We start from the raw sequence: 15,462 nt of genomic DNA, 5'->3' as shown, positions 1-15,462 counted from the left end.
AGAATAGAACTCTCATTGAAGCTGCACATACAATGCTTGATGGAGCAAAGCTTTCAACCTATTTCTGGACTGAAGCTGTGCAGACTGCTTGTTTTACTCAGAATGCAACACTCATTAACAAGCAAGGAAAGACACCATATGAGATGGTGAAGAATAAGAAGCCAAATCTGAAGTATTTTCACGTATTTGGATGTAAGTTCTTTGTTCTTAAGACTCATCCTGAACAGCTATCCAAATTTGATCTAAAAGTTGATGAAGGCATCTTTGTTGGATATCCACTTTCCACAAAAGCCTTCAGAGTCTATAACTTGAGTACAAGAGTGGTCATGGAATCTATCAATGTTTCTTTTGATGACAAGAAGATTACTGGACTTGAAGATTTCAATGATCATGATCAGCTGAGATTTGGAAATGAAGACTTAAATTCTGATACTAAAAATCCTGATAGTCTATATCCTGATACTGCAAACTCTGATGGATTAAACTCTGATAGTTCTGAAAATCTAAATTCTGAAAAATCCAACTCAGAGAGCATAGTTTCAGGGGGAGCATCAGAAAATGTTGATGAAGATAGCATGGATCATGGGGGAGCATCTAGTTCTAGAGAAAACCTTCCATCTGCAAGGATGTGGACTAAATCACATACACCTGACTTAATTATTGGAAATCCTGATGCAGGTGTCAGAACTAGAACAGCTACTTCAAGCGAATATCTTTACAATTCTTTTCTTTCTCAGACTGAACCAAAGAAAGTGGAAGAAGCTCTTCAAGATGCTGATTGGGTGCAAGCAATGCAGGAAGAGTTAAATGAATTTGAAAGAAACAAAGTCTGGACCCTAGTGCCAAGACCAAAGAACAGATCTGTTGTTGGTACAAAGTGGGTATTCAGAAACAAAACTGATAGTGATGGCATAATTACAAGGAATAAGGCAAGGTTGGTTACAAAAGGATATTCTCAACAGGAGGGAATTGACTATGATGAAACATTTGCACCAGTTGCTAGATTGGAAGCCATAAGGATACTTTTGGCTTATGTTGTTCACAAAAAGTTTACTGTCTTTTAAATGGATGTGAAAAGTGCTTTTCTCAATGGAGAATTGGAGGAGGAAGTATATGTTGAACAACCTCCAGGCTTTATAGATTCCAAATATCCAGATTATGTCTACAGGCTTGATAAAGCACTTTATGGCCTTAAGCAAGCTCCAAGAGCATGGTATGAGACTTTAGCTCAGTTTCTTCTGGAAAGTGGATTTAACAGAGGAACTATAGACAAAACACTGTTCTACCTCAACCATGGAAAGGACTTACTTCTGGTTCAGATATATGTTGATGATATCATTTTTGGTTCTACAAATAACAGACTTTGCAAGAAGTTTGCCAAACTGATGCAGTCAAGATATCAAATGAGTATGATGGGGGAACTTAGCTATTTTTTGGGCCTTCAAGTCAAGCAGAATGAAGAAGGCACTTTTATTTGTCAAACCAAGTATACCAGAAATTTGCTGAAGAAATTTGGAATGCAAGATTGTTCAAGTGCATCCACTCCCATAGCCACTGCAACAAAACTGGATAAGGATACTGGTAAAACAGTAGATATTACTGATTACAGAGGTATGATTGGCTCTCTACTCTATCTAACTGCTAGTAGACCTGATATCATGTATGCTACCTGTCTTTGTGCAAGATTTCAAGCAGATCCAAGAGAACCTCACTTAACAGCTGTGAAAAGGATTTTCAAGTATCTTAAGGGAATAGCTGATTTAGGATTGTGGTATCCCAGAGAATCAGATTTTAAACTAATAGGTTACTCAGATGCAGATTTTGCAGGTTGCAAAATTGACAGGAAAAGCACAAATGGAAGCTGCCAAATTCTTGGAGGCAGATTGGTTTCTTGGTTTAGCAAGAAACAAAAGTTAATTTCCACATCAACTGCAGAAACAGAGTACATTGCTGCAGGAAGTTGTAGTGCACAGATTCTTTGGATGAAGAATCAGTTACTGGATTATGGGTTAACATATTTTAAAATCCCTATTTACTGTGATAATCAAAGTGTTATTGCTATGACAGGTAATCCAGTTCAACACTCAATGACAAAGCACATCAGCATTAGGTACCACTTCATAAAGGAACATGCGGATGCAGGTACAGTGGAATTGCACTTTGTTCTAACAGATCAACAACTAGCAGATATCTTCACAAAACCACTGTGTGAAGCTACTTTTACAAGATTGGTAAATGAACTTGGAATGGTTTCAGGTTCTTTCTCTAAATCTGCTTAGTTTTTTGTTCTGATGCATCAGACTTTATGATCAGTATTTACAGATATTACTCTCTCTGTGTATTCTGTGTTTAATTGAAAATTGCTTAAGTACTGATTGTTATCTGATGAGAATTTCTAAACTCTGATAGTGATATGATTGTTTCTATGACTATTCAATCCTATGAGGATAACTGTGCTAGATGCTGACTTAGTAGTTTTCCATATACTACAGATCCCATGTTAGAAGTAATTATTTATGTGGAAATCCATTGACACAAGCAAATTCTGATATTGAGCTTAGTTAAGTTTACTTTGTCTATCTTATTACTAAGTCAAAAACTAGAAGAATGCTTCTCATCTGTTAAGTTCTGATGTTAATAAATCTGTTGAATGTACTAAGTGCTGATAAACCTCTCTTATCAAAAGATAAAAGAAAAGAAAAAGAAATAAAAATCAGGTACTCCTTTGAGGTCTAGAGTAAAAATGTGGAAGGGACGACCCAAGTGCATTGCTGGTATTAAGTAATATGCATCAGAAAAGCAAAATATTTTTCTTGGTGACCTTTCACACTCTATGATTACTGGAGAAATACTCTGATAATAGCATAAATTCTGATAAGCAGTCGTGACTCACTTACACTGAGAAGCCACTGCAAAATGGAATTTAAAAAGATGCACAAAATTAGCACAAGACAGTTGAGGTGGACACATGCATGAACTCATTCAATAGTAGGCTTCAGAATAATGACAGATTTTAAGTAAAGTTTTAGTTATGCCTTATTTCTAAGATGTACTGAAGTGAATCAGACTTTACTCTTTTGTCTGATATTTAGCTTAATGCACACACTAACACTCCATATGAATGATGAAAATTACTGTGGTGATCTATGTTGTTGTAGATGAACAGTTTATGTGTCAGATTGCATAAATTCTGAGGACAGGTTCTGTTGAACGTTCTGATGATTAAGTTCTGAAGAATCGATATCAGAATTTGGGTGAAGAATTACGGAGATAGGCATTCATTTTTCGAGTTCAGAAATCATGTTCTGATGACTGTTAAGTTCTGATATAAGTCTAAGTTCTGATATTAAATTCTGATCCTTTACTTGACTTATTTGTGGTTAACATATGAAACAGTCTTATTTTAAATCAGAATATGTTTGGACAGAATATTAACAGTCAATATAATTAGGGATAGTGGTACACGTACATGCACAATAATTTTTACTTGCTTCTTGTGCGCATTAAACCTCGTTTTACACTTCCAATGACTGTTTTTCCTCTTCCCTGTCTAGGGAGACGAGGTAGAATTATTTCTACCTGTCAGCATTAAATTTCCTTACATCTCCTGGCATTCTCTTGCCTATATAAACCAACACTTCACATCAGCCAACATATCATTTCTTTTCTCACATACTTACTCTCATTTCCCTCATACCAACACAAACATGGTCAACTACAATATGTTTTTGAACTATGAGACCTTCAAGATGGAGCTGAGCTGTGAGGCCTGGCAGCAGCAATGGCACATAACTGTCATTCCTGATGAGATTTGGGACTCGGTTCCCATGGAGGTTCTCACACACCTCATGTTCTTTTACATGGACTACCATCGCCATCTGGAGCGATTGGAAGAAGAAAGGCTGGAAGCTCTCCGCCAACAAGAGCGAATCATTCGATTCGCTATTCTTTTTGTAGAGAGTCGGAAGAAGAAATAATTTATTTTCTTTTTCCTGTTTTTCTTCATCGTCAGCTTTGTCCGGCTTTTTAGCCAAGGACAAAAGCTGTTGATGTTAGGTTTAGAAGCTTAGGACAGTCTTGTAATACTCTGATGTAATTTCAATTCCATGAATGTATTCTCTTAATATATTAATGGAATTTCTTATTTTTGCAAGATTCTGTTTCTGAGATGTTTGCAATTTAACTGCACTATTAAATCCTGATATATCCATGTTCTGATGATCATTTTAATCATTGATTTAAATTAAGTTCTGATTTTAAAATATCAGTGCTTGTTTACTTGATTTATTTTGGCCATTCTCACACTCGAAATTTATTTTCAGAATATTGGTTTTGCAGTGAAAATAATTGAATAAGTGGGAACAGTTTAAATTTTGAATTAAAACTGACTTACCTCAATTAATGGGATTACTGGGTAAGTGGAACGGTTTTTCCTTGAAAACTGCATGTGATAAGTAATGATTACTGTTTTCCCGTGCCCATTAACTATTCATTATTGCTGCATGTCTGACAGGTGTCCAACGGTTATATTTTTTTTTAACCATGTATAAGTAAGAGAGAGAGAAGATTATACAATCTTTTATTTACTTTTACACTTTATCTCTCTTTCTTCAGTTTTACGATCTCTCATCTCCTAAGTTGTTTTTCATACAGACATTTTATCAAACACCTTACAGGCACTCTCAATTTTCAATTTTTTTCATGGCACCTAAGGATTTGATCATTGATGGAGCTAAGTTCGTTTCAAATAACTATGCTGTAATTCTCAATCATGATGAAGCTCCATCTGAGTTGCATTTTGTGCAAGATCTTCTTGCACACAGTGAAATTGGGTATGCATTAACCCAGCCTTCAGTCTTTTCAAGCCAACAAGTTCTGACATTTTGGCGGACTGGGCATTTTGATAATTGTGGTGCAACTGGTACTCCCAGTATTGTTTTTGAAGTGGATGATTCTGAACATGTGGTAACTCCTGGTACAATTCGCAAGGCCTTACATTTACCAGAAGGTTGTATTTTTTTCAACACCGGAGGAATCAGCTCTACAAGAGTTAATGGATAGTTTGGGGTATGAAAGGAGTTTGGCTAAGTTTGGACAGTTGAAACGGGCACATATCAGAAAGGAATGGAGCTTCTTCTTCGACTGCATCACTAAAGCCTTCGGGAATAAGTGTTCCAACTTTGATGTCATTCCAATAATGAGTCAGCACATCGGGTATGCTATTATTAACCAAACTCATTTTGATTTTGCAAGTGCTGTGATAGGTTTTATTGGGGATAGGATGACAGAGGATAGGAATGTTGTCTACTTTGCTAGATTCTGTCAGCTTATATATAATTTATGTTGTGCTGATGAACTCCAACCTACTACTGAGTTATATCCACCTTTTAAACTTGCAAAATGAGCCTTTAATGACTTGCTAAATGCTGACCTTAAGAAAACGGTGGTTAGACCTTTACAGAATCCTCGGTCTGTAAAACAGATCTTGGTAAATGCTGATCCTGAAACCTATAGATCTGTTTATCCTGATGTACAACCCACCACCACATCCCAAACACCACAGCAACCATCTGAACATACCACTCATACATCTATACCTCAACCCTCCCTCAGAACATATCTCAAATCATATCTTACACCTTCACAGACAGCTCAACCTTCATCCTCAGCACCTACTGTAAAGCCTTCATCTTCCAAGCCCAAGAGGACAAAGACTGTTCCTCAAACACCACAGAAGAGAAGGAGGATTGTTCTGAGAGATGAGTCTGATAGTGAGAAACAGGTTTCTACATCAGAACCTGTTGTTACAGAAGCTGAGAAGGTTCCTTCTCAGAAGGATTCTGGAATTGGGGGATCTAAGCTTCTCAAAAAGCTTAGAAGAATGACTTCTGCTGAACCTCCCAAGGAATCCCCACCTTCAAAGAGATACAAGAAATAGAGAGCTAAAAGGCCAGCTTCAGATGATGAGGAAGCAGCAGCTAAGGAAGGAGATCAGGAATCTCTGATCTCACAAGAACCAGAATTTGCTGAAGCTACTGCATCTCCTTCTCCATTGACCCCAACTCAGGAAGCTGCTATAGACAAGGCAAACACACCATCTGTGTCTCCTGTACATGAAACTGTATCTCCTGTAGATCCAGGCACAAGTGCTGAAATTGATATTCAAAACCTGGTTGTGCCTGAGGTTATCTAATTAGAAGCTCCAACAGCAATTCATCCATCAACAACACCTGTTACTGATGCTACTCAAACTCCAGAATTGACTACTACACCTTCTCTGCATTTAGATGTTGATGATCATAATATAGGTGAGCATCAGGATATGGCTGTTGATCAGAACTTGGAAACAGATCAGCACTTAGAGGATGATGTTGAAGCCTCAATTGCTTCTCATACTGTTGTTTTATCAGAAGGTGCTGATTCTGTTAGTTCTGATGCTGCAAATGCTGATGATACTGGTGATGCTGCTCCAAATGCAGATGCTGATGCAGCTGGTCCTTCAGGACATGCACCTCCACAAACTGTTTCTAAATCTGAACTAGTCAAGAAGTTTTTACGAGGAGAAGCACCAGTACCTTGGAGTGAAACTCCTCGAGGACAGGAGTGGACTAAGGAATGGAACTCAGTTACCTTTGTTCCATCTGAAAAGATTCTTGCTGAGCACTTGGCAAAAGCTGATGAAATGTTAATTAATGATGATTTTAAGACACAGTTTCGAGTCACTTCATTGAGTACTAGACATCTGTTAGGTCTCCATTCAACAACTCATGCAGAGTTACGTCAAGTTAAGGAAGAATTGCTCAAGCAAGATATGACTAGGAAACTTGATAAGAAAAAATTCTTCCAACCTACCTTTGACAGAGTTGCTTACATTGAGAAGACTCAAGAGAAGCAACAGTCTCAGATTGATGATATTTTGAAACATCAAACTTCTCAGCAATCTCAACTTGATGAAATCCAAGCCTCAGTGGAATTGCTTGTCTCTCTTCTCTTACCTGCTGATGCCAAAAAGGGGGAGAAAGTAATTAAGTCCAAATGCAAAATTGATCAGACACTGAAGGGGAATGATGATGAAAAAGATGACCAGGGAAACTCTGGAATGGGTGGAGGTCATGGTCAAGGTAGAAATTTCTCATCAAGAAGAGCTGGAATTACAAGTCACAGGATAAGTTCTGATGCTGGAAAAAGAATTACTTCTGCTACTGGTAAAAGGATAAGTTCTGATGAACTTTTTGATCTTGATGAAGAAATGTCAAGACAGTTATTTCTTAAGGAAAATCAAGGAATGGACTTGGAGAGTCTGATGGAAGAAGAAGCTAGACTTAAGTCAGAAAAAGTCAAATCTAAATCTGAAGCTTCTGTTGGTAAAAAGAAACTTCCAAAACTCAAAGGCATTGTGATAAAAGAAAGGACAAATCCTGAAGCAACCAAAGCTAAATCACAATTGCAGATAGATCCAAGGTCCAAGGGCAAAGAGAAAATTGGTGAACCTATCAAGGTTTATGTGCCTCCTGTGGATGAAGAAATTACTGTTGAAGATGCTGATCTTGCTCTGACGTCAAGAAAAAATTCTAAGACAACCTCTGACATGGCTCAAGTTGTTCAGAGTCAAGAGATAGTTAGTTCTGATATCTCAAAGAAGCAAGTAACCTCTGACATAGCTCAAGTTAACTTGATATCAGAAGATAAATCAACGGAAACCTCTGACATTGCTCATGTTAAACCTTCAAAGATACTCCTACCAGGATTCACCAAAGCCAAACAGACTCAACCTTTGAAGACTGCTGCAAGTGGTTTTGAAGCAAGAGTGGTTACTTGAAAGAAAGCAAGAGATAAAACTGGATTGGGAAGTGCTGATGAAAGAAGAATACAGAACACAACCAATGATCCAACTTCCTTAAGTGAATCAGGTATTGGAGCAACTCCTGAAAGATTGAATCAACTAGAATCTGTACAGATGGTTTACCATACTTACTTGAAAGAACACATCTTGTTGTACTTCATGACAGATGGTAGGGTTTATCATATAAGGGAAAATGTCATTCCACTGAAGTATTTTGAAGAACTGGAACATGTATTAGTCTTACTTCAAGTGAATGACAAAATAACAAAAAGTGCTGCAAACTTTTTGAAGAGTCAAATTCAGAAACAGAAAAAGCTTTATTCTGTTAAGTCTGACAGCACATATCTTTCAAAGTACAGAGATCACAAGGGTGATATTGTTGAGATGAAGCCTAACTCTGCTAAGATTATAACTACCTTTCTGGATTACAGGGCTGTGGAATTCAATCTTGAGTCTGACAAGGCGTATTTGATCAGACTGGATCAGGACATAAGGAAAGCTAAAATTAATGATCTCAGGGCTGCAATCTTTCAAACTGGTGAAGATTCTGCAGAACTTAAAGATGCTCAAAGGAGGATGATTGATGAACTCAGATATGCTGAGAGATGTTTATTGAAGAACTATCTCAGAACAACTCCTGACATCAGAGAGATCAGAAGTTGAAGCCAACTCAAGATCTACAACTGCTCAAATTCTGATATGAATACAGACTGAAGTTGTTATCAGAAGTTAAAGTTGGTAAAGCTTTAAGGACTATAAGTTGTAGTTATCTAGTCAAATTCACATGCATCTGTACTTAATATTTTTGACATCATCAAATATCTGTTAACTTGTATATTATGCTAATTTACAAGTTGGGGGAGATTGTTAGATATATTTGATAATGTCATGACTAATGTGATTTATGTTTAGTTTTCAGATCTTACTTAAACAGGACAAATCAGTACTTAACTGAAATCAGCACTTATACTGAAGTCGGAACTTAAGTCGTCAGTACTTAAGGTTCAGGAGATATTTATCATAAGATAATATCACGACTTAAAGGAAACGTTTAGATAAGGAAAGCAGCTGATTTACGGGAAGAGAAGATCTAGACAAAACATAAGAAGAGATATGCATGAAGATGGAATTCTATGAAAAATAGAATACTTGGAAGAAAAGATATCTGATTGATATATTTTAGGAAGCAGAAGTATATTCCATATCAATTAGCGATTATCTTGTAACTGTGTAGTATATAAACACAGACATAGGGTTTACACTAGAAGTGTTATCATTATCGAGAAGATTATTTATTGTAACCCTAGCAGCTCTCGTGATATTTGTTCATCACTGAGAGAGGACAGTTCCATACTGTAACAGAGTTTATTGTTTTGAATAAAGTTTGTTTTCTGTTACTTGAGTTATTAAAGTTCGATTTAATTGTGTTATACACTGTATTCACCCCCTTCCACAATGTGTGTGACCTAACAACTCTAATCACGGTAAAGCTACTGTAATCATCAAAAACATCCAGCACAATCCAGAATTCAAAACCCCAAATTTGGAAGATTATGAACAAAAAAATCGAAATTTAATTCGATTACCCTTTGATGGAATTGATTGCACAAACGGCAAGAACACGATTCAGGCTTCGTTTTTTGTTACCCGAATATCCAAAATCACCCACTCCTATCGCGATCAACGATCGAATCAATCTCAAGAACTCAAACCCTAACCCCTAATCTGATTTTCCTATTTTCTGAATTTTTTACTATTTTTCTGTTAATTCTGAAAATAAAATAAACAAAATCTGGTATTTATATTAACAGAAAATAATTACCCCCAAAATCAAATAAGGGTGTTTTTATCCCTAAATTATAATAATTAAGCCCCAAAAAAATAATTACGGGGAATAATTTTAAAAACGATAAAATACAAAATTAATGTCAAAATTCCCTAAAAATTGCGAATAATTCAAAAATAAGAAAATAAAGGGTATTTAAAATACGAATAATTTTATAAAAATAAAAACATCGATTTTGTGGGGTTTGACTTCCCGGTGGGGTCCCGATCCGTTGATTTTTGAAAAACAGAAACGATCCCTAAATTACCAGAAAATCCCGAAAAGACGTAAAATACATTCAAACGCGCATAAAATCAAATAAAACAGGTATCTTAATAAAGACGCTAATAAATACGCGTCCCGATTGCATATAAGTTTATATAATTGCAGTTTAAACCTATTTTAATCAATGTAGAATTTTTCTTGCCCGCACAGAAACACACATAACAGTTATAACATCTCATATCATGGCAACAATTACTTTAAACACATAATATTTATTTATTTAATATATAATATTCGCATAATTTTCCCGGTTATTACAACAGTATTCCAAAATGCTCTCTTCAGCCATTTAGAGGTAAGCCTACGTATGTACAAGTCCTGAAATGTAGAAGTGCATTTGTAAGTCAATAAAAAGTAATAACCGAAGGTTGAAGTTATTGTACAAATGTCATGGGATTATTGTCCTGAGTATTTTTTTGCGTCAAGCCTTTTTGAAAAGATCAGTTAAGAAAATTATTGTACAAATGCCATAATGTCTTGTTTAGAAACAAACATTTCATTTGAAATGATAGATTTTAAATGATATGATTTAAGTTGGTATTTCAAATTCTCATATTTATGCTAAAATTTGAATGTCTTGAATTTTAAATGAAATCTAAATCCAAATCCAAATTATTTTACTTATCCAAACATATTATTTGATCAAATTTAAAATTTGAAATTACATCTAAGTTACCAACGGACACTAAGGTTATTGTCCTGAAAGTATTTACATTTCGTCAAAAATTTTCGAAAAGATCCGTTAACTTTTTTACTTCAAATTTTTTTTAATGAGTTTAGTGAGTCAATTGACACCCCTATTAGTTTGGTGACTTTGATAATTTAACGTGTTTAAAATATTTGAATACTAGCAGTAATAACACAAAAATACAAATAACTTTCCGTCACAAAGTCGGTTAAAATTTACAAGTACCGCGATATATTTCAGATACAACATAGAAACATCTATCACCCATCCAACACCACCATTTACATACGAAAAACATCACCCAAATACAAGCCTATAGACAACTGTCATTAGGCTTTTATGCTTGTTAGGTACACTTGGCAATGGATCAAACAGCCATCAATCCAGAAACCAGGCATGACCATTAGCCCAACCTTGGGCTTTTGATCACTTTCATCTTTAGGCAAATTTTCTAAAACACTTTTCATATAGGCCTCCGAATATTCAGATCCTTTTTTCACCTGGAAAACCTTTGCTGCAGGATCAAACGAGTAAGCCAGCCTATGCAAAAGCCAAATTGATTTTGCCAATTTTAAAAATGCCAAGTAGAAAGGTGTGCGTGGATGTCCGCCTTCAATCACGTGATTTCGCTGATCCAAGTTCCCAAAAAATGAAGCTTCCATCTTTGGGTGAACAACAACTAGGTACTTGCTCCGACAAAATTTCCCAAAATTTGAGTCTGGATTTTGGCCAACAGAATCTAGGGGATCTATATCTCTTAGGCCAAGATACTGGTCGAAGAAACTTTCTTCAGTGGCTACAAGATTCTCAACTTTCAGCGAAAAGCTTTCATGCTGAAAGCCACCAAACATCCTCTGGCAAATATGCGATTCAAATGCATATTTTTTATGAGCCCTTTTCGCATACACTGTGTCAGGTTCAATAGAATCTGCTGCAGCGTCAAGGTCCCACCCCGCAGCTTTCATCATGTTAATTAGTGGCTTTGAAAAATCATGGATGGCTTTGGAAGCAGCTTCAACAGCTGACTTGAAAAGATCAGGAGTTAACTCAAGTAATACAAAACCACTTTCCTCGCTTGAACCTTCTGATTCATTAGTTGACAAACCCCTTAGCTTAAGATTCTTTTCCAGCTTCGTCCGCCTCTGATTTGCCTCGGAGATCTGTTGCTGAACCTGAGTGATCTCAGAATCTTTATTGCGAATCTCAGACTGAAACTTTTTCACCATGACCTCATATGTTTTTAACAAGCTCTGCTGTTCTTGGATCTCCGCAGCTAAGCGTGAGTCCTGAGGGGAGACGCATATAGGTTTGGGGTTATTCTCCCTGTAAAAATGTTTTAGCTCAGAAAGGTCCTTCAGCTTTGCAATAACAAGCTTATCAGCAGCTTGAATTTTATCAGGGTCATAAGGTGTATGAGCAGCTTGGAGTTGGATGTAGGCAGACTTTAGGGAGGAAATGTTTGTAAATATTCTCGATATCAGGGACTCTACTGCTTCTGGGTTTTGATTATTTGCCTCTTCCATAGGTTGAGGGTGGATCTTCTGATTATTACTGTCACAAAGTTGGCTGTCTCTCCCACCAGTGGGTTGCATAGTTACTTCCAGCCAAAGGAAAATATTTTATTTATGCGCCAAAGACCAACAAATGGCAACCTGCAAGATCAATGTTTTACTTTTACAGGTAAAGATCAGAATCAAAAACTACTAGCAGACACAATTTTTTTGACAGCATCACCTGAAAATATTGAGATATGCAAAACTGCATTTCTTTTTTTCAACATATATTTGAACTTTTGAGAAAATGTCTATCCTACAATACTCTATAACACTAAAACTGGTGCAAGATGAACAAATTTCCAGATGCAGCCTTACTGAAGATGAACTCCTAAGCTATTACCAATGTGACGACCGACAAAACATACGAAACTTAATAAAGAGAAGATGACATCTGTGAGAACACAAAACATTTTCATCCAGGAGACGACTGACTTCTTAATTTGCCACATACGATTTAAACACAGTTTTCCTTGACTGGCAATCTTTCCAGGGTATAAGCTTTCAGAGATACTGAATGCAAGACATTCCAAGAACTTACTCATGGCTGCCATCTTTAAAAAAGCAAAACAATCTATTCTCCAAAAATCACTATTCTCCACAAAAATAATAAAAATAAAGGGAAAATGTTGGAAATAAAATACGGAAACTTAAAACTCTCAAAAGGGAAACATATCTAGTGAATAGTGATATGTTTTAATGTTATGAAACAAAAGAAAAATGAGATGTTCCTAAATCAACGATACATCATACATAGATCATTATGTAAGGAACCATATGTTATTTGGTAGAAAGGTGCAACGACATATGCATCAGCAATTTATGTTGTCAACAGGACTTACCTGAATTTCAGAGATCAAGTGTATGCCATCATATGCACAGACTTTGCACCTAAATACCAATTTAATTTAATCATAGGATTATATTCACCCCATAGGCCCAGACAGAGTTATCTTGTATTGTGTAAAGACACAAACATGGGCTACATTATGCCGGGGGCTTTTAAAGGAATAGGCTACATTATGCTAGGTTCACCAATGGTTCTCTCCAAAACCACCTTCAAAGATTATTTGACATTCATCAAATAAATTAACAGGGTCCCACTTGAGTGGTCTGTTGTAGATGTAAATCCTAAATGTAAAACTACAGGAAAATTAGATGCCTATTCCCTCTTGGTCTAGAGGTCCCCCTCAGTTCCCTTCACGAGGAAGAACGAGGGTTCAAACTTTGTCAAAGGGAAAATGGGGTGTGTACGGTTCATTTAGGAAAAAGAATTATTGAAATTTGGTAAGGATAAAATACAGCTTGACCTGTATTAACAACACATTTTAGCCTGATACAATATATGTTACTCTGACTCGGGTACGGAGTGTCGGACTTTAGAAGTCGAAAATTAAGGACCCGGGACAGTCCTATATTTTGGACACGGGTATGGGGACATGGCATATTTTACTAAGAAACAAGTATGTTAAGTTAGACATCTAAGAATAAAGTAACAACAGAACTTAGATTAAAGTTAATTTCTAAAGAACTTTACGAATTTGGCATATTCCATACTTTTATCTTCTTCTCCCCTCTTTCATTCTTCTTACATATCTATTATGAATATTAAGTGTGACTAATATTTGTTTAATAAATTGGTCAAAGTGTCCATGTTTCAGTCAAAAGATCTGACACTAAATAAGTGTCGTGTCCAAGTGTCCGACACGGGTACGGCAACCTAAACCGAAGAGTCGGAGTAACATAGGATACAATATCAAACAATATAGAAACCTAATTCCTATTATGAACAGAAGCTTGTGTTCAGGACGCATGATGAAGGAAACGTAAAGGTTAGCTGAAACACTTACCTAACTGATTAACTGGATAGCTTAAAGGAGTTAAGATTAACAAGTGACTGTACAATCATGAAAAAATTTATGCAAGTGATTTGATAATAATAGACATGCATCCATTTTTCCCTTCATGTGATATGTTTTGCAACAGGAAAGGCTGTGGTACAATTTATAAGACAATTTTGGAAGATGCAATTAACATAAAACGCTTTGACACTAGAAAAAAATCCCCTGACTTTGTACCTGATCTCAACAAACAAGGAAGGGATAAGAGAAGACTTGAGAGGAAGCGTCTATTCATAACAAATGTCCGCTAAATTCACTAAAATGCATACCAACCTTTCCACCTAAAGCAAACAGATGAAATTTATATCAGCATCACGAAACAAATATCCATTGATTTAAAAAACACTCATATTAATTACACCAATATATTATCTCTAAGTATCTAAGTATATATATAAAGATTCTTCAACACATCTCCAGTAAAAAGAAAGCTTATGGAATATATGAAAAAAGCAGCCTCGTTCGGAGAATGTGTGTACTAGCGTTACCCATTTTAAATAAAACAGAAACAAAAAATGCATCTTATTTGATTTCTTAATAACGCCAGATTGACCACAATCCATAAATGTGATACACCTTAATCATTGTTATGTTACACCAAAATGGCGACATAAATTTTGCTACCAACGTGTCCATGCTAAAAGGCCAGCTTTTTCACGAGTCTACCATTTTTAGAAGTTACACTTAATTTTGTCATTTTAAATTCTGATTCAGCAGCTACATTTTAACTTTCCCCAAAACGGAACACTTCGAAAACCCGGTAAGACTAACAAATCCCTAGAAACATCTAAGATCTACTGTTATTATAAAAAAGACATGCCTTTACTCTAATGTAGCTTCTGGAGCTTATTATAAAAGAATCTATGATTAATACATACAACAAACTAAGAGCTCAGTTAATCAAGTAAAGACGATGATACTATGATTTGAATGTGTGTGTGTGTGTGAGGATATGAATATTTAAATGAAGTGAGCAATTGATCGGAGAAGTTACCGAAAAAAGATGAAAAGCTGATGGCGGCGGAGATGGCGAAAACAAGTTCGATGGATAGAAAGATCCCCAATTTTTAGAACAAAACCCTAAATACAAGAAAGAGGTCTTTCGGGTTATTGTTATACTCACTCGGATCCCATTACTATTCCCTTTTCTTTATTAGTGGGGTACAACTTTCGGGAGAAAATGAAAAAAAAATCTCTCCTTTCTCTTTAGAGTCTTTGTGACGAGAATTTCATATTTGAAAATTTTGGCAAAAAATATTCGCCTAATACATATTTTTAATTAATATATATTTTACAAATTGGTAATTTGTATAAAAAAGACTTTAAAAAAATAAAAAATAAAAAATAATAATAATTCATGATACGCA

The 15,462-nt window shown here is 35.8% G+C and overlaps 1 protein-coding gene and 1 non-coding gene across 3 annotated transcripts; both read right to left on the bottom strand.

The window, feature by feature from the left end:
- Positions 1 to 10,810: 10,810 nt before the first annotated feature.
- LOC141666485 (protein GRAVITROPIC IN THE LIGHT 1) lies at positions 10,811 to 15,243 on the bottom strand. Of its 2 annotated transcripts, XM_074472524.1 has the most exons (3): positions 15,090 to 15,242; positions 14,273 to 14,376; positions 10,811 to 12,293 (listed from the first exon to the last, which is right to left on the bottom strand). In XM_074472524.1, exon 3 carries the CDS (start codon positions 12,231 to 12,233, stop codon positions 10,971 to 10,973), a length of 1,263 nt encoding a protein of 420 aa, XP_074328625.1. In that variant the 5' UTR covers positions 12,234 to 12,293; positions 14,273 to 14,376; positions 15,090 to 15,242; the 3' UTR covers positions 10,811 to 10,970. The 2 variants fall into 2 exon arrangements, with proteins under 2 accessions (XP_074328625.1, XP_074328626.1); XM_074472525.1 differs by lacking the exon at positions 14,273 to 14,376 and having other exon boundaries at positions 15,090 to 15,243.
- On the bottom strand, positions 13,003 to 13,063 carry LOC141669828 (small nucleolar RNA snoR101). Its single transcript, XR_012554081.1, has one exon. It is a non-coding gene; the product is annotated as a small nucleolar RNA snoR101 (small nucleolar RNA).
- Positions 15,244 to 15,462: the final 219 nt, after the last annotated feature.

The sequence above is a fragment of the Apium graveolens genome, chromosome 6, assembly GCF_009905375.1.
Source record: "Apium graveolens cultivar Ventura chromosome 6, ASM990537v1, whole genome shotgun sequence".
Classification (NCBI taxonomy): domain Eukaryota; kingdom Viridiplantae; phylum Streptophyta; class Magnoliopsida; order Apiales; family Apiaceae; genus Apium; species Apium graveolens.
The sequence above is the reverse complement of the archived record's forward strand: the minus strand, read 5'-3'. Positions and strand labels throughout refer to the sequence as shown.